Source organism: Somniosus microcephalus, unplaced genomic scaffold (genome assembly GCF_052327205.1).
Source record: "Somniosus microcephalus isolate GS21.2 unplaced genomic scaffold, FLI_Smic_1.0 unresolved_chr1, whole genome shotgun sequence".
In the NCBI taxonomy this organism is placed as follows: Eukaryota; Metazoa; Chordata; class Chondrichthyes; order Squaliformes; family Somniosidae; genus Somniosus; species Somniosus microcephalus.
Window position 1 is genome coordinate 162,306,645 of NW_028225179.1, and position 19,761 is coordinate 162,326,405.

Below are 19,761 nucleotides of genomic sequence, written 5' to 3' on the forward strand. Positions count from 1 at the left end.
TATTTAAGTGGTTGCGCGGGCTTTTTAAGCATTTGTTTTGCCATGATGTAAATTAAAGCAGTTGTGTTCCATCAACTCTGGTCTCGACTCCCACGTTTGCCGCGGTATCTCAACAAAGCGTGCAATAAGGGCACAGCAGTCATCATGGGTGACTTTAATCTACATATAGATTGGGCCAACCAAATGAGTAACAATACTGTGGAGGAGGAATTCCTGGAGTGTTTACGGGATGGTTTCCTGGACCAATATGTCGAGGAACCAACCAGAGATCAGGCCATCTTAGACTGGGTATTATGTAACGAGAAAGGATTAATTAGCAATCTTGTTGTGCGAGGCCCCTTGGGTCGGAGCGATCATAATATGATCGAATTCTTCATTAAGATGGAGAATGAAGTAGTTGACTCGGAGACTAGGGTCCTCAATTTAAATAAAGGAAACTATGATGGTCTGAGGAGCAAGTTGGGTAGGATTGATTGGGGAATGGCACTCAAAGGGTTGACGGTGGATAGGCAATGGCAAACATTCAAAGACTGAATGGATGAACTACAGAATTTGTTCATCCCAGTTTGGCATAAATATAAAACAAAAAAGGTGACCCAACCGTGGCTAACAAGGGAAATTAGGGATAGCATAAGGTCCAAGGAGAGGGCATATAAATTGGCCAGAAAAAGCAATAATCCTGAGGATTGGGAGCAGTTTAGGATTCAACAAAGGAGGACAAAGGGATTAATTCAGAAAGGGAAAATACAATATGAGAGTAAGCTTGCAGAGAACATAAAAACTGACTGTAAAAGCTTTTATAGATATGTGAAGAGAAAAAGATTGATGAAGTCAAGCGTAGGTCCCTTGCAGTCAGAATCAGGGGAATTTATAATGGGGAACAAAGAAATGGCTGACCAACTAAATACATATTTTGGTTCTGTCTTCACAAAGGAGGACACAAATAACCTCCCAGAGATGCCGGGGAACATAGGGTCTGATGAAAGGGTGGAACTGAAAGAAATCAGTATTTGTAGGGAAATGGTGTTAGGAAAATTGATGGGACTGAAGGCCGATAAATCCCCAGGGCCTGATGGTCTACATCCCAGGGTACTTAAGGAAGTGGCCCTAGAAATAGTAGATGCATTGCTGGTCATCTTCCAGAACTCGATAGACTCTGGAACAGTACCCATGGATTGGAGGGTAGCTAATGTTACCCCACTATTCAAAAAAGGTGGTAAAGGCGGGGAATTATAGACCGGTAAGCTTGACATCGGTAGTGGGGAAAATGCTAGAGTCCATTATAAAAGATGTAATAGCAGAGCACTTGGAAAGCAGTGACAGGATCGGAAAAAGTCAACATGGATTTACAAAAGGTGCTTGACTAATCTACTGGAATTTTTTGAGGATGTAATGTAAGGTTCGGGGCTTCTTTAAACTGGTTTAAAGTAATTTTCCTGGTCTTGCAGCCTTTGCCTGCACTCAGACCAATTTTAAAACAGCGGTTTCGAATCGCTACCCCACCTTCCAGTTCTGACTGCAGGGCTTATAATTATTGATATTAAAACAGACACGTAGTTTGGATGAGAGAAAAAAATCAAGTTTTATTACCTAAATAAACTACAATCAAAAGAATAAACTATACCACACGAACACAGTAATCACAGTAAAACTATATAACAGGGGGTTGCAGATGGCAAAACGAGGGATACAATGGCTACAATGTTATTTAAACAATCTTAGCAATTCCCTTAAATCACCATCCCCCAAACTCCTGCTAGGTTGCTTTGCTGAGGAGTCAGAACACCCTGCTCACCTGTGGTCCAGCGAAGTAAGAGAGCGAGATAGCTTCTCAGCCGCTATCTTTATACCTGGTGAGGCCCCTGCCGTTCTGCCTTGCAAGGGCTGTGTGCAAAATTCCCCACCCAAAGGGTCCAATACACAAGAGAAAGTTGTGATTGGCTAACTCAAAGTGGTTAGACTGGGTTAATGTGTCTTCCGGAGCTCCCTGGGCTGAAACAAAGAGAATGCAACAGCCCTATTGTCCAGTGCTGGGTGATTTAAAACCCATTCAAATCTTAAACGTTTCCCATTCAAGATACAAAAGTCTCTTCTGCAGTTTAGATGTATCCACTCGATATACAAACAAATGCTAATAGCATTCAGTTGCTTTGTAAACAAAGCATTGTCCTTTGTCTTCATTGAACCTTACTTCCAGACACAGAAAGCTGCATTCCAAGCCTCTTTTGTCATTCGGCCATGTGGTGCGACAGCCATTTTTATCCCTGGAAATTTAAAAGCACGACGCCCAGGGATTCTTTAATCAAAAAAATGATTCTTCAGAACTGTAAATTATTGCGAATTCTTACAGTCCACCCTTGGATACTTCCAGCTTGCTTGTAGTATCCTCTTGAAGAAATGAGCAATAATTTCTGACCCCTCACAAACAACCATCCCTTGTATTTACCTAATAGCTATCTGCCACTGATCCCCGTCCTGTCTATTCCACTTAAATTCAAGAAATAAAACCATGGTACGGTAGGCATCTTACAGATACTTCAGTTTTCAATAAGGGGTCTCATACCCCTACACGCTTGTAAAATTATACAGTGTAAACCAAATTTACAATCACCTTTTTACATCATAAGTTATTACAAAATGTTGCAATCTTAGTTACACAATGTAATCAAAACGATCCCAAGCACGGAGAGGGTCCTACGCCTCTGCTCAACTTGGAGTTGTCACAAACTGGTCCCAAGCACGGAGAGGATCCTACGCCTCTGCTCAACTTGGGGCTGTAACACAAAATACAAAAAAAAATTAAACATTTGAAACAACATGCTTAAATAAACCCCGATCATCACGTGCCGACGATGGGTCGCGAAATTCGAGTGGGCATTGCTCCTCCCACCCGGGCAGTAAAAGTACCTTCCGCCCCCCTTTGATCGTCTTAAACTTTAAAACAGGCAGAATGGATTTACCGACCAGCCTGCTCCACCAGCCTCGAACCGTTCCCTTGTCCCTTTGTGGAGGCGGGGTACCCCTCACGTTTAAAATTTACCTTGGCACAGACCGAGACCGGGGAGTATGGGATCTCATGACTCCCAGTCCCTCCCCCTCCCGTCTTCCCTCGACTGGCTGCAGAAAATGATGGGTGCCTGTGTGGCGGCTCTCCCTGGCCCCACACTGATCCGGCCACCCACTCATCCTTCCCAGCCACACTTATCCTCTTTGCCCGTGGGCCCCCGGGTGAGTTCCTCCCTCCCCCGACCGCACCCACGCGACTCTTGGGTCTCCCCCTCCTCTATACAATCATTCCCGGGCCATCACCACCCACCCCCGGGGAACGCGTCCCTATGACCAGGCGCCCGTGCTTCCCCATCATGACTCCTCAACAGCGAGGTCTCCCGCAAGTGAACTTCGGTCAGGATAGTGCTGGGTTGGGGGCCGTGCCCCACCCAGCTGGGGCCATCTCCTCCCCGTAGGAGGAGTAGGCAAATTCTTCCGGACTCTATCCGGTTTTTCCCGAAGATCGCTGCGGGGTCTCCTGGATTCGTCCAGTGGCGAGGTGATCCCCAACATTCCGTATCTTCATTCGATGTCCAGCTCGGGCTGGGCGAACATGGCTGCTTCATTTTCCCACCTCCTGCAAAAACTTAAAAGGGACATGCAGCCAGGTCTCACTGACCTGCTGCCTTAGGTGGAGACATGGTCGGGTCCCTCGACCTCGGACCAAAATACAAACATTCGGCACACATGTAAACTTAAAGGCCTAGAAATTCAGTCTGGACACTTTTGGGGCGCTAAAGTCGGGCGTTCGCTAAAGTTAGCGCCCGCCGGAAAGTGTAGGCCACATCGCCGAAATTCAGTAGAGTTGGCCAAGAGTTTGGCCGAGCGCTGAAACTGGCGTTGCAATGCTCTCTTCAGGCGCTAAGCCGGCGATGCGGCCTGATAACGCCAAGGCCGGGCGCAGCGCAGGTGCGGTCATGTTTTGATTGACAGCAGACACCCTGACGCCGGCCAGCTCTTAAAGGGGGAAGGGTCGACTTTGACTGCTGCCACGCCCTGCATACTGGAGCCCTGCAGCTAGGCCTCAACACTGCTGGTGGGCCAAAATAGCGCCTGGAGCCATGGAGAGGGCCCGTGAACGAGCGCAGCGCTTCTCAGAGCATGCTCTGAGGGTGCTGATTAATGGTGCCGAAAACAAAAGAGAGATCTTGTGCCCGGACAGTGGCAAGAAGGCTCCCAGGAGCCAGTACAGGAAAGCCTGGAGGAAAATCGCCCGCAGGGTGTCATCCACCTGCGATGTCCCCAGGAGTGTGGACCAATGCCGCAAGAAGTACAACGGCCTCACTCGGATGGTGAAGGTGAGTACCCTTTCCAGTGTCCTCCTCATCCTTGCATGTGCACCTCACATTATGGGCAAAGGGACCTCAAAGGACTAATGGGCAGCCCTCCTCCCGCAGCAATGGCACTGGCATGATCATCAATAGCACTTTCTGCACTTACCACACTGGCCAAGCTATTCGACCATGGGAGGCAGTGCACACAGCAACAGGGCACCACACTGTACTTAGAGGCCGTCCTTTCTCTTGCAGGCCAAGCTGGCGCGGAATTTGAGGAGCCAGTCTGCCACCGGGGGAGGCCGTCCCCAGTACCAGCCGCTCAGTGAGCTGGAGGAGAGCGTGGCTCGACTCATGCGTGCCCGGGTGACTGGCCCTGTTGCGATCGGAGATGCGGACCCTGTACTGGGACCCACTGGTAAGGACATGACCGGTTGGGCCTCTCTCGTTGCCCTTGCGCTTCAGATCTACATCCTTTCGCACTGACCAACAAGTGCGCATAATGCCACCACTCAGGCCTCCCCCGCTGACGCCCTGTCCTCACTCTAAAGCTACTCTTGTGCCTTCCTGCTTTCAGCTGGTGAGGAGGAGGTGGTCCCTGAAGCTCAGAGTGCCAGGCCCTTGGAGGAGGAGGACGACGAGGACCAGGAGGAAGGCGGCACATCGGGGGAACCCTCATCCGCGCCAGGGGATGGCAATGGAGGGGAGACGTCTGGCCTGCAGGAGAGCCAGGGGGAAGTGTTGCAGGGGAGGGCAGATCCTGGGCCCAGTGGGCTCGAGGCACGCGGGAAGGGTCCGGCAGCACGCCGGCCTTCTCCCCAGAGGGGGGAGGTGTTGCAGGGGAGGGCAGATCCTGGGTCCAGTGGGCTCGAGGCACGCGGGAAGGGTCGGCCAGCTCGGCGGCCTTCTCCCCAGAGGGAGAGTCCGCCCTCCAGTCCGGAGACGGTCCTCGCCCAGGAGGTGCGCCTCCTCGATGAGATGTCGGTGGCGTCTGAGCGGCGCCACCAGGAGTTCATGGGGGTTGTGCAACAGATGCCTCAGGCCATTGAGTCCCTGGCTCATAGTGTGGTCGCTTTCGGGGAATCACAGGCCAGGGGGGTCGAACAACTCGCGGCAGCGCATGACAGGGGTGTCCAGCAACTCGCGGCAGCCCAGGACGCGACTCGCGAGATGAGTGGTGCCGTCCAGACACTGGCAGAGCTGATGCGGGCACATACCAGGGCAGTTCGGGCACTCACTTCTGCCACACTCGCTGTGGCGCGGAAGCATCACCAGGGCACCCGCCGCCCTGCTGCAGCACAGCGGTCTGGCCTCCACCAGATTGCTGCGCTTGCTGCACTGCCAGCCCGGCCGAGTGCCAGTGTCTCTGGCGAGCAGCGCGCGCCTGCCATCAACCAGCTTACCCCCATTGGTGCAGCCGACACTGCCACTCCCCCAGCCAAGGTGCGACGAGCTGCTGCTGAGACTGATGCTGGCCAGCCACAGCTGCAGCAGTCAGCAGCCAGCCCCTCCCGGGCCGGGCCTCGTCTAGGCCGACCCCCAAGGGCATCTGCCGACACGCATTGTGGCCCTCATGAGCCTTCCCCCAGCCTTGCCACACGCGCAGGGCCCAGGTTGAGGCTGAGCAGCAGGTCGGGCAGGGGCCAGAGAAGCCTGTCTAAGGACTCGCCCTCTCGGCACACCCATTAGAGTGTGGTGATAGCGGTTTTTTTTATATTGGGGGGCTTGTGTTCTGCGGGGGGCATTATTTTGGTAAGGCAGAGGATCAAGGCATTTTTTGTTTTTAGGGGGGTGTTTGTGTTGTGGGGGGGGGGGCTTATTTTTGTAAGGCCGATGATGAAGGCCATTTGGATGGGCAAGTTTTGTTAGTCCTCCCCAGGTTTTGGGAGTGACAGATGTTTTTGACTGTTTTTTGGGGGTCTTGTCTGTTTTTCTGTTTCATGTGGGAAGGGCCCTGAGTTTGTGAAATAAAGCTTTTTATTTATTCAGCGTGTCCACGTCTCAGGTTTCAAGTGGTTGTTGCGTTAACCGGCTGAGGGCTTGCGGTGCGGCTGCCTTCAGGTGCGTTCATTGCCACAGCCCATTCCCTGACAGGGGGCCTAGAAGTGTCGATCAATAAGCCCCCGGCGGACGGCCCTTGGACCTTGTGGCTCCCTCCTGGGCTGGTACTCCTCCTCCTCCTCCTCATGGTCCTCCTGCTCGTCCTCCTGAGGTGGTGGTGCAATGTCAGGTGGCAGTGCCTGAGTCCTGCGGATAGCCAGGTTGTGCAGCATGCAGCACACGACGACGAACTGGGAGACTCTATCCGACGAATACTGTAGAGATCCGCCGGAACGATCCAGGCAGCAGAACCGTTGCTTGAGGACGCCTATCGTTTGCTCTATGATGTTCCTTGTGGCTTGATGGCTTTCATTGTATGCCTCCTCCGCTGGGGTCCTGGGCGCGCAGAGCGGGGTCATGAGCCATGTACACAAAGGGTAGCCCTTGTCCCCGATAAGCCATCCCCTTGGTGGAGGCCGTGCCTCGAACATGTCAGCCACAGTAGTCTGGCGCAGGATAAATGCATCGTGGCTGCTTCCTGGGAAGTGGGCATTGACAGCTAGGATGCGCTGCCTGTGGTCACACACCAGCTGTACATTTAGGGAATGGTAGCCCTTCCGGTTGCGGTAATCCTCGGCATTGTGGATAGGTGCCCGCATAGCCACATGCGTGCAGTCAATGGCGCCCTGCACCATGGGGAAGCGCGTGATCCTGGCAAATCCGACTGCACGCTGCTCCTGCCTCTGTCAGGTCATGGGGAAGGAGATGAATTGGTGTCTCCTTGCGAAAAGTGCATCGGTGACCTGCCAGATGCAGCGATGCGCGGCGAACTGGGAGATGTTCGCTATGTCCCCAGCAGCGGCTTGGAAGGAGCCGCTTGCAAAGAAGTTCAGAGCCACCGTGACCTTCACTTCCACCGAGAGAGACGTCCTGCACATCAGCTGTGGACGCAGATCTCTGTGAAGCAGCTGGCAGATCTCTGCAACCACCTCCCTTCTGAAGCACAGCCTCTTAACACAATGCGCCGCAGTCATGGTGAGATAGGACACCTGCTGCCGGTATTGCCTGAGTGGGTAAGGCCTACGTTGCCGACACCTGATGGCCCCTCTGCGTCTAGGCATGGCTGGCCCTCTCTCACAGCGTCTGCGAGCCCTTCGCACATAATGCTGCAACTGAGGGTTGGACCCCCATACAGCCCCCATAATAAAGTTGAAAACAGTGAAATCAAATGAATCAAATGTCAAAGCACTGGCCAGAAGCCAAAAATACCTCTCCTATGTTGTCCCAAATCAGTAAGCTCTGTCCCTTGGTCTCTGTCCAGAAATCCAAAGCAGTAAAGTCATTGCAGCAAAATGGCTGGGCTTTATAGGTCAGTGTAAGTGCCCTTTAATTAGCGCTCCCCGAGGCCCGCAGGGCCTCTGTTGCATTCCACTTCACAGTTCTTAGCAGCGCCACGCCCACATTGGGCGGGCGCCACTGAATTTCCGGTTTGGGGCGCACAAACAGCGTTGCACGACGAAATGACGTCATAAGCTGCGCGCGCAGCTGAGCGGGCGCAAACACTTTGCGCCGGCGCTAAATGTCAACTGAATTTGGGCGTTGGCGCAGATCGGTCTGCGCCCGGGCGCTAAGTGCCTAGCGCTGGAAATATACCCCTCTTATGGCGTTACCGGCTGGCGCAACCAACTGAATTTCTAGGCCAAACTCTTTAAACTTAAACTTGAAAACTAGTTATATCAACAAAACTTAAAATGCACCTTAAAGCAAGCTATTTCACACCAAAGCTATAATACAAATGCCGCCCGTCTCCGGACAGCCAGTCTAATCTCTGGCACTGTCGCAGATTGCTGCTGGCTGCAGCGAAGCTGGACTGCCTCCTGTCTCTGGTCCCCCGCAGCTTATGGCTGTTGAGCGGGGAACCCTGTTCTCTGGCTTCTCCCTGGCTCGGGAGTCCGCCCTACTCCACTGTAAAGTGGGTGACCATGCCTTCTTAGGCTGGGGCACCCACTGAGACCTTCTGAGGGGTGTCTCTATGGGGGAAACTTTGCCTGGCGGACCCTGAGCTTGGGTCACAGCCCCAGCTGGCTGGGAACCTTCTCCCCCATGTCCAAATAGCCCGCACTGTATCATGTACCTGGCAGCCTGCCGGTGCAAATCTCTCTCTGGGTTTGTCTGCTTTTCCCTGGAAACAAGTCATAGTTCCTGTTTTTGTAGGCTGTGAACTTGAACTTGCATGGACAGCAAACTCATGTTTCCTCACCCAGGTGGCTTTAACTGGGGAATTTTGGACCTGCCTTTTTCCTGGGGCCAAAACTATCCCGTGTGCCTCCCTTGTCCTGGATTTCTGCTACTGGACCTGCTCTAAGGGGTCCCAGAGCTCTCCTTTCCTGTTCCCTGGCTTAAAAAGCTTACTCTGAATATGAATGGCTCCTCCCCCCACACAAGCCACAGTGCTTGCCTGTGAACTCGAATATGCTGTGGGCTGAGGATTCCTATTCTCAGGCTCACTCCTCACGGGCGGACTGTACCTCCATTGTTGGAGAGGGTACACTGGTCCTGGTCCCCGCCTGCCTAGCGGGACCTGCTGGTGTTCTTCTACCACCCCATTGTCCACCCCTCCTCGCTGCCAGAGCTCCTCAAGACTCGGAGCTGTGGGCTGGGGTCTTGGGGTCTGTAATTCCCAATCCAGCACCATTCTGGGTGCTGCCTGTGGGATGGTTCTACTTGGGCTGCCAGTAATGTCCAGCTGCCCTGCCTTCAGGCTGATCATGCAAATCATTCCCCTTGCTATCTTTAAAGCCATGTTAAGGCTTTCTATCTCTGCCCTACAGGGGCCATGATCTGCTTCACCAAACTTGGCATTCTCTTCCCGCAGTCTCATCTCATTTTCCCTGGCCTCAGTGATTTGGTACTTTAGGAATTCTATCTCATTTCTCGCATGGCTCTCTCCCTCGCTAGCTTCTTGGGTGAGGTGTGCATTCTCCTCTTGTAGCCTCATCTCTCTGTCCCTCGCCTCTGTGACTTCCTGCACAAGGCGCTCTATAAATGCCTGGCATTTTGTGACCTCTAGTGTGAGGCGTGCATTCTCTTCCCGCACCCGCATACCACTAGCTCTGGCCTCATACACCTCTCTGAGGCGTTCTACCTCCGCCTGGCATTTTTCAAGCTGGGACTCCCGATTCTTGGCCTCTTTAAACTCCTCCTGCTCTCCCATCTCACCCTTCCTAGCCCAGCCACCTATACCCCGATAGGTCAGCTTACACACTGCCACTACCTTCCGCAGGGCTGCCCACAGACTGAAAGCAAGAAAGACAATAACTGATGCTTTCTCTAGATCCAGACCACTTACCATATCAAAAGCGGCCTGCAGTCCTGCCGCGGTCGCCATTGTAAGGGTTGGGGCTTCTTTAAACTGGTTTAAAGTAATTTTCCTGGTCTTGCAGCCTTTGCCTGCACTCAGACCAATTTTAAAACAGCGGTTTCGAATCGCTAACCCACCTTCCAGTTCTGACTGCAGGGCTTATAATTATTGATATTAAAACAGACACGTAGTTTGGATGAGAGAAAAAAATCAAGTTTTATTACCTAAATAAACTACAATCAAAAGAATAAACTATACCACACGAACACAGTAATTACAGTAAAACTATATAACGGGGTTGCAGACGGCAAAAACGAGGGATACAATGGCTACAATGTTATTTAAACAATCTTAGCAATTCCCTTAAATCACCATCCCCCAAACTCCTTAACTAGGTTGCTTTGCTGAGGAGTCAGAACACTCTGCTCACCTGTGGTCCAGCGAAGTAACAGAGCGAGATAGCTGCTCAGCCGTTATCTTTATACCTGGTGAGGCCCCTGCCGTTCTGCCTTGCAAGGGCTGTGTGCAAAATTCCCCACCCAAAGGGTCCAATACACAAGAGAAAGCTGTGATTGGCTAACTCAGAGTGGTTAGACTGGGTTAACGTGTCTTCCGGAGCTCCCTGGGCTGAAACAAAGAGAATGCAACAGCCCTATTGTCCAGTGCTGGGTGATTTAAAACCCATTCAAATCTTAAACGTTTCCCATTCAAGATACAAAAGTCTCTTCTGCAGTTTAGATGTATCCACTCGATATACAAACAAATGCTAATAGCATTCAGTTGCTTTGTAAACAAAGCATTGTCCTTTGTCTCCATTGAACCTTACTTCCAGACACAGAAAGCTGCATTCCAAGCCTCTTTTGTCATTCGGCCATGTGGTGCGACAGTCATTTTTATCCCTGGAAATTTAAAAGCACGATGCCCAGGGATTCTTTAATCAAAAAAATGAATCTTCAGAACTGTAAATTATTGCGAATTCTTACAGTAACTGGTAAAATAGATAAGGGAGAACCAGTGGATGTGGTGTATTTGGACTTTCAGAAGGCTTTCGATAAGTTCCCGCATAAGAGATTAGCGTGCAAAATGAAGGCACATGGGATTGGGGGCAAGGTATTGACTTGGATAGAGAACTGGTTGGCGGACAGAAAGCAAAGAGTTGGAATAAACGGGTCGTTTTCCGAGTGGCAGGCAGTGACTAGTGGGGTACCGCAAGGATCGGTCCTAGGACCCCAGCTGTTCACAATATATATTAATGATCTGGACGAGGGAATTGGATGTAATATCTCCAAATTTGCAGACGACACAAAGCTGGGTGGGAGGGTATGCTGTGAGGAGGATGTCGTGAAACTCCAGCACGATTTGGACAGGTTGGGTTGTTGAATCCGATTCTTTTGGTCCTCAATCTGGTTCAGTACAAACACTGAGTCGAATACTGGTTGAGTTCAACAGTTTTTATTCCGTCATCCCGGGAGACTTACTCTGATACAGCACAGTCCGGACTCCAGAAGAGTCTCGACAGATTAAACCAGAGCAAGTAAGTTACAAAGCAAAAAGGTCAAATACTTATACACTTTCTTGACAATCCATCACATGACTGCGGTCTGACTGCTCTTAAGCTAGTTACAAGGTTAACGTGATCAATTCTTGTCCAATATACAAGTGACTCAGCGATGTCGACATTTCACCACCATTTTAGGCCAACAGGATCCTCCATTTTAGATTGACAGGGTCCTTTGCCATGCGAAGCGAGTTGTTACCCTATTTTTGCATTCTATAGCCTCATTCCCCCCTTTTATCATTCCATGATAACCATCTAAGGTACCCAGTGATTCTGGGCTTCATCCTACTGATCCATCTCTATCTTATTGAGCCTATTATACTCCTCCTCCATTAATTCCTTCTCAACTTGCTCCTTTACCATCTCACTCGCTTCACCCTCTATATTTAGTAATTCAATTTCTTCTTCTGATGATTTCCTTTTTTAATAGTCCATTACAGAAGTCCCATTTAGTCACGTTCCAGGATCCGAAAGCTTTAAGATTCTTGTCTTTGCACTGGAGAATATCTCTTCGGCACATTTCTTCAGTCGATTGAACGCCCCGCCCGTGAGCAGGATAACGCTCAGAAGCAGTAATAAAGTCCTCATCTTGATTCTTGGTGATCAATCAATGCTACTTATTAACTATTAATCTGGAAAACAAAGTGCTTACACAAGATCAAAAGTTAAAAACTTAAAATATTAAAACTTAAAATTAAAAATTAAAATCGTATAATAAGTATAATAAAAGTAGGATTTCAGCAGGCCAAAACAATCCAAACACAACACCAGACCTCGTAAAACTGCAGTCACCTCTATCAAGGCCGAGCACGAGTTCTGGAGTCTCTTATCAATGGCTGATCAATCAAAATAAAATTAATGATTGTTCGTCAAATCTACTATATACTGTACTGAAATCTACTATATACTGTACTGATTTACTGATTATCTCCCCCCCTTTTGATTGGTTTCTCCAATCAATTTACAGTGGTGGAAGTGCACCCAATCGCTTCTTCCCTCGACCTTAGCTGCAGTCGGGGTTGTTAGTAAGACCCGATAGGGACCGTCCCACCTGGGATCCAGACTTTTACGAGTCCAGTTCTTAACCATCACATACTAACCTGGTTCAATTTTTAGAGAACCAGATAAGTCAGGAAGTTCACCATATGCAGCATGGACCTGTGAATGCAGCCCGCGCAAAACCTTAGTAAGAGCCAAGACATAGGTCGTCATTTCTTCAGTCATATGGTGAAAATGCACCGTTGTAGGAGCATTTTGGTTCCAGGGAGTCTTGAGTGGTCTACCATAGATAATCTCAGCAGATGTAAGTCGTGCTTTACCCGCTGGTGTGGTGCGGATCTGAAAGACAGCCACAGGAAGCAATTTCAACCAAGTGGAGCCAGTTTCGGCTACCAGTTTAGCAAGTTTGTTCTTCAGAGTCTGATTGGTTCTTTCGACAAGTCCTGCAGCCTGTGGTCGATAAGCACAATGCAATTGCTGATGAATGTTCAACTGGGTACAAAGTTCCTTGTTCACTTGGGCAGTGAAGTGAGGACCGTTGTCAGAACTTAATCGAGTTGGAATACCATACCGAGGTATGATCTCTCTCAGCAATACCTTAACAACAGTAGAGGCTTTATTGTCTGTGGTTGGATATGCCTCGATCCATTTACTAAATACATCTACAATGACAAGTACATATTTGTAACACTGACATCTTTCCAACTCAATGTACTCCATTTGCAGGGTCTCAAAGGGACCCTCAGGTAAAGGGGTTTTTCCCCATTCGCAAGGCACTCCCTTTCCAGGGTTGTGTTGTTGACAAATCAGGCATCGATCGCTAATGTTCTGTGCTATTGCTTGAAGCCTTGGATGCCACCAAGTACTTAAAAGCAAATCACCCACTGCCCTGGCACCACAATGAGTTGCAAAGTATACACATTCAATAACCCATAAAGCTAGCTCATCAGACATGCAAGTCTGTTCCGCGGGAGTAGTCCAGAGTTTTGATAAAGGGTTATATACACATCCCAATTCTCTCCACAAATGCTTATCACTATCAGGAGCGTCCTCCTGCAACTTAATCACTTCTTGGATGGTTGGCATTAGTTTTTCCGAGGTAGACTGATTCTTTTTGGAATTTTTAGTCTGCCTCATCATTCGGGGCACAATCATTTGGTGACTCCTAGAAGCATTTTTGGCCGCCTCATCAGCGCGGCGGTTTCCTATATCTACCGGGTTTTGGCCACTGGTATGGGCAAAGCATTTGATCACAGCTATCTGTTTGGGGAGTAAAAGGGCTTGCAAGAGGTCTGAAACTAACTGACGGTGTGAGATCGGACTGCCCGAAGAGGTTAGAAATCCTCTATTTTTCCACAATTGTCCAAAGTCGTCAACTACTCCAAAGGCATATCTAGAGTCTGTATATACATTAATTCGTAATCCTTCTCCCAAAGTACAAGCTCGTATGAGTGCAAACAGTTCGGCTTGCTGGGCAGAAAAAGGGGATTCAAAGGCTGCTGATTCTAAGGTGACACCTTCTTGATTCACAATTGCATAACCAGAAATTCGTTTTCCCATCTCATCAATTGAAGAACTGCCATCTGTATACATAATCACGGATTCCTTTTTGTATGTTACTCGGACTGCTTCCGTCATCGCGTACTGAGATACTTGTCCTTGAAAGCCGGATAAGCTTTGAGTTTCTTTCGATTTGCGGCGATTAAGGTCTGATTGAACAGATGACATAGCGGCCCCTGTATCGACCAAAAAGGGATACCATTGATCTTGAATCTGAAGCATTAATAGGGGTTCTCGATCTGGTTGTAACATGTGGAAACGGATTGGTTTGGGAGAGATCAGTGTATGTTCCCCTTCCTCGACCTCCTTGCCAACTGCCTCTATTTCCTCGGGTCTGACCTCCCCTTCCTTGTCGTCTGGCCGGACACTCCTTACTCCAGTGGCCAGGCTGACCACAATTGAAGCATAGACCTTGTCCTTGTCCTCTGCCCCTTCCTCTTCCCCCATAATTTTGTCGTGGGGACGCACAGGGCGGGCCATAAGCAGGAGCGTCGGGTCCAGTTGGGTGATTGTAATACCCATAGTTTTGGGAGTCTACCCATCCTGGAACACAATACTGGGGTTCCGTTTGATATCCTGTTAGGTCTGGCCCTACTTTTGGCTGTATGGGCACGTCCTCTCGCTTCATTACATATTCCGCCTTGACCTTAACGTGGGGTTGACTTTCTGCACTCTTACTTTCTTTCCAGTAATATTTCGCAGCTCTAGTCATTTGAGTCGGGCTGTTTTCTGCCCAGTTCATATTATTGGTTTTAATGGCTGTCGCCACAGCAGCCGGAAGACAGTTCATCAGAATGGCGCAGAATTGGGGTGAATTGGCTCCTCCTTGATAATTGGTGTCCCCCGACTGTCCCTGATAAACCTCACAGAATCTCTCCAAAAATTCCTCAGGTCCCTCATCTTTCTTTGGCTTAGTATCTAGGACATTAGATATATTGATAGGTTTTTGGAGTGTAGCATTGAGTGCTGCAAGCATGTGTCGCTCCCTGTCGGCTGTGAGGACGTGGGCGGTCTCTAAAGCGGCATGATTGGGGTGAATCAGATGTTCCAAGAATCTAGTGTGTTCGGAAGGAGTTAAAACTTGTTGAATCAAAGCCCATAGATCTCGGGAGTCTGCATTGTACACCTGTATCGTGGTTCGAAGAAAGTCCACAAACCTAGCCGGCGCCTTTTTCCTGTCTGGCATACCGGTTAGGATAGCCATTATCTCATTAGGTTTCCAAGGGAAAAATACATCTATGGTGGGGTTGGCTGCGGCAGCCGCTGCATTCGGGTTTGGCATTGTTCTTACCGGCAGATTTCTGGGCGTTCGTTTTGGTTTAGTAAGGCTAATTTCGGGTTCTGAGTCGGAACTGTTTAAGGGTGAAAGGTTGTCTTCAGAATCAGTAAGGTCACTACATGAGTCAGTGTCATCTGCTTTTGCTGGTTTATGTTGTACTGATTGTCTGGGTCTACGTTTCTTCTTCTGCCAATTCGGACTAGGGGTATTCCCCGGTTTCACGTCTTTCTTGGGATTTGTTGGATCTTTCGATCGGGTTCGACAAGCAACAGGGTCTACATAAACATCAGAAGTCGGCGTGATTGGGGAGTGACTTGGGACAGTAAGGGAGGGTGTCGGTGGACTGGTAACGGACGTAATAGGGATCAAGCCAGTCGGATTTGCAAGAGGTTGGTCGGGATAAATGTTATTATATCGGGGTGGCTGAGGAGGTGGCGCGGTAGGAGTTCTAATTGTCCAATTGTTTAAGTCCTCATCTGTTCCGTCTCCCTCGGTCAACCTAAGGCCAACCATTTTTTATCTGGCGCCATTTCAGATTTTGACCTTTTCTCATGTGCACATTCTTTCTTAAGTATTTCAATGGGTTTAGGATTTCCTCCTTCGGTTAACTTTATTCCTAATTTAACAGCATTTTCTTGCCAGCTGGCTAATAGGGAACTGTCTTTAATTTCTTGGCAGTACTGTCGCCAGAGTCCAATTAGTTTCTTAGTCTTACTTCTCATGTTCTTTTTCCAAATCATTTCTTGAGCTTGTTTAACTGTTTCTAAACTTTTGGGACCCCCTAGTGGCCATTGTTCGCTGCCTAACTTTTTATTTAAACCCCCTGAGAGTTGTCTCAATTGTTGGGCTTTGTCCGGGTATTTGTCACATAATGTTTGTAAGGCACTGCCCTCGTCACTCGTTGTGTCTAGGTAATTACCCATGGTTCTCTTACACTAAGGGTTCCTTTTCAGGATTCGAGTTACGTTTTACACGTGTCTCATATATTTCACGGATACCGGCACACAAAACTAAACACTACAATACAATAAGTACAATACTTAGACCAAACAAAAACACAGTGAGTCGTCTATATTCATCAAATAGTAATTTTAGCCTCTGTCACCGCCTGGTACAGGTATTCTTAACCTAATTATTCTAATCGTAAATTTAGCCTCTGTCACCGCCTGGTACAGGTATTCTTAAACTCTGTCACCACCTGGTACAGGTATTCTTAGCCTAATTATTCTACTTATACGACCCTTATCTTGCACTCCCCGAGTACAAGTTGCTATAGCTCTAGAGTCCCCGACTCTCTCTTTTTACTTTCTTTCAAGTATTCTTTTTCTCTTTCTCTAAAATCACTGCTTATCTACTTTTTAGTCCAATCGGAGCCTGAGCGGGCCAAGTGAAATACGAGGCCGGCGCGTTACCTGACTTGGATACTTATTTCCTAAGTTTACACAGTATTCGCCAGATTGACCCAGATCTCGTCGGGACACCACACAAGAATTAGCGAGTGGCAAAACTTTTATCGGACTTACGGATCAGAGGAAAACCGAAGTGGTAAATTTAAACATACTCACTCCGGGGCCCATTTCCTCCTCTCACGTCCAAAACTAGTTCGGCTCTTAATTTCGCGAATTCTCGGTGATCGTCCGTTGAGATCCCACTTCTGACACCAAATGTTGAAACGGATTCTTTTGGTCCTCAATCTGGTTCAGTACAAACACTGAGTCGAATACTGGTTGAGTTCAACAGTTTTTATTCCGTCATCCCTGATACAGCACAGTCCGGACTCCAGAAGAGTCCTGACAGGTTAAACCAGAGCAAGTAAGTTACAAAGCAAAAAGGTCAAATACTTATACACTTTCTTGACAATCCATCACATGACTGCGGTCTGACTGCTCTTAAGCTAGTTACAAGGTTAACGTGATCAATTCTTGTCCAATATACAAGTGACTCAGCGATGTCGACATTTCACCACCATTTTAGGCTAACAGGATCCTCCATTTTAGATTGACAGGGTCCTTGGCCATGCGAAGCGAGTTGTTACCCTATTTTTGCATTCTATATCCTCAGGGTGATTGGGCAGAAACATGGCAAATGCACTATAATGTGGATAAATGTGAGGTTATCCACTTTGGTGGCAAAAACAGGAAGGCAGATTATTATTTGAATGGCAATAGATTGGGAGAAGGGGAAGTGCAAAGAGACCTGGGTGTTCTTGTACACCAGTCGCTGAAGGTAAGCATGCAGGTGCAGCAGGCGGTTAAGAAGGCAAATGGTATGTTCGCCTTCGTAGCAAGAGGGTTTGAGTACAAGAACAAGGATGTCTTGCTGCAGTTGTACAGGGCCTTGGTGAGACCACACCTTGAGTATTGTGTGCAGTTTTGGTCGCCTTACCTGAGGAAGGATGTTCTTGCCATGGAAGGAGTGCAGCGAAGATTCACCAGGCTGATACCTGGGATGGCAGGAATGACGTATGAGGAGAGATTGTGTCGATTGGGCTTATACTCACTGGAGTTTAGAAGATTGAGAGGGGATCTCATCGAAACCTATAAAATTCTGTCAGGCCTGGACAGACTAGATGCAGGAAGGATGTTTCTGATGGCCAGGGAGTCCAGAACCAGGGGTCATAGTCTAAGGATAAGGGGTAAGCCATTTAGGACTGAAATGAGGAGGAATTTCTTCACCCAGAGAGTGGTGAACCTGTGGAATTCTCTGCCACAGAGGGCGGTGGAGGCCAGTTCATTAAGTATATTCAAGAAAGAGTTGGATATATTTCTTGAGGCTAAAGGGATCAAGGGATATGGGGAGAAGGCAGGGACCGGGTACTGAATTTGGATGATCAGCCATGATCTCATTGAATGGCGGAGCAGGCTCGAAGGGCCGAATGGCCTACTCCTGCTCCTATCTTCTATGTATTGTGTGTCTGCTGCTGTTGTTCAGTGTGGGAGTGCAGCTGTTCAGTCGGGCTCTGTATTGTCTTATCTCTAGCCTCTGGCTGCTGGGCTAATGGTGCTATCTCTCCCCTATGGCTCTCGATTGATTTCTGCAGCCCTTTCACCTGATTCCCAAGTAAATTCAGCTCTCTCCTGTGTCTCTCCCTCTCTTGCTTTTGTTCATGTTTCAGTTTAAGGACCTTCTCTCTAAGTTTAACCAACTCTGTCTCCAACTGGTTAAATTTATCCTTTAGTTGTATCTGGCTGTGGGATCCCAGGGTGTGTGTCCGGTCGGAGCTGGAGGGCTCACTCACTTCCTGGCTAGGCTGCTCTTCTCTTGGTGAGCTGGAAGTGGTAGGAGGAGTATGTGTGGCTTCCTCCCTGGTAATTACGCTGGGGTTGGTCAACTGTACCATGTGGCTGTGGGGCCCCGGGGTGAGTGTCTGGTTAGCACTGTGTGGCTCGCTCACCTCCTGACCAGGCTGATTTACTCCTGGTGAGTTGTCAATGGTGGGGGGGGAGTGTGTGTCGCTTTTTCCCTGTTAGCCACTCTGGGGCTGTTCCTTCCCCTCTCAGTTATTTCTTTCAGTGTCTTGAAGGCCGTTTCAAAGTCGTTGAGGTTGCCTTGCACCAATATTGTTCCGTCACTGTACATGTTGACAGTCGTGGTTGCACTATCAGGGTCCCCTGATTTTTTAATTTTCAGTTTGGACCCATTAACGGTTCTTTCATGCTTAACCCTGGTATAGTGTGATTTTATTGCTCTGATCCAAGCCGCTGACTGATCTGAGTAAAAAATGAGATTACACTTTTTCCCACTGCTGTACCAGTCAGCAAAAAGAGTTTCTGGTTTTGCTCTCAGCTGCTGTTGCTTGAGCGATTTTTTAGCATTTCTTTTGGTGTTGGGGGGAATCTGGAAGAGGTTGCTCTCAGTGCGCCTCGGGAGCTGCTGTGGCTCCTCTGATTCGCTCATTTTTAGTAGTGTAGAGGTAGAAAATATTGTTGACCTTAGAGTAAGCTTTTCTGGGGCCCCGGGTTTGGTGTTTCCCTCTCCCGGCTCGCGAACTTTCACAGGCCCTGGACTCGCTCGCTCTCCAGGCCCTCCCCAGGCCCCGTACTCACTGTCCTGGTCTGCGTCTGGGATTTGCTGTTTCCCGGTGTCTCCCGGCTGCTCCCCTCCCCCTCAGAGGTCTCCAGGCCTCTGTCTCGGCCCGGCTCCTCTGGCCTTTCCCTGGTTTACGGTCCCGTGTTCCTGCCGCCGTTCAGGACTCGCGCTCCGGCTGTTGTTCTGGCCCCGTGCGGCCGCCGTTCAGATTCTTCCTTGGTGTGTATATTCTTCTCCTTCTTCTGTCTTTCTGCTTTGGCTTATCTTTCTGTTTTCTGCTTTCCTCTGGGTTTTTTTTTCTCTTTCGGGTCCCGTCTTTGGCGCTCTTTATATTTTTTTGGCGGTCTTTTTCTTCTTTTCTTTCTCCTCCGCCGACTCCCCCTCCTTCGGCCAATCGACTTCCCCCGGGAGAGCCCCGCCCCGGAAACCCGCCCCTCACTCTGAGTGACAGTCGCTCCGGCCAATCGGCTTCCCCCGGGAGAGCCCCGCCACGGAAACCCGCCCCCTCACTCGGAGTGACAGGCGCTCCGACCAATCCGCTTTCCCCAGGAGCGCCCCGCCCCCTCACTGAGTGACAGGCGGTCCGGCCAATCCGCTTCCCGCGGGAGAAACC

General features: G+C 49.3%; 1 protein-coding gene across 2 annotated transcripts; it reads right to left on the reverse strand.

Annotated features, from left to right (window-relative positions):
• Positions 1-1,412: 1,412 nt before the first annotated feature.
• LOC147096425 (uncharacterized) lies at positions 1,413-19,561 on the reverse strand. 2 transcript variants are annotated; one of them, XM_085975198.1, is made up of 2 exons: positions 19,166-19,561; positions 1,413-11,913 (listed from the first exon to the last, which is right to left on the reverse strand). In XM_085975198.1, the coding sequence occupies exon 2, from the start codon at positions 9,748-9,750 to the stop codon at positions 8,710-8,712; it is 1,041 nt and encodes a 346-aa protein (XP_085831324.1). In that variant the 5' UTR covers positions 9,751-11,913; positions 19,166-19,561; the 3' UTR covers positions 1,413-8,709. The 2 variants fall into 2 exon arrangements, with proteins under 2 accessions (XP_085831324.1, XP_085831323.1); XM_085975197.1 differs by having other exon boundaries at positions 18,514-19,561.
• Positions 19,562-19,761: the final 200 nt, after the last annotated feature.

Excerpts from the sequence above, each read along its gene's own strand:
- LOC147096425 (XM_085975198.1), bottom strand. The coding sequence starts at position 9,750 with ATGGCGACCGCGGCAGGACTGCAGGCCGCTTTTGATATGGTAAGTGGT.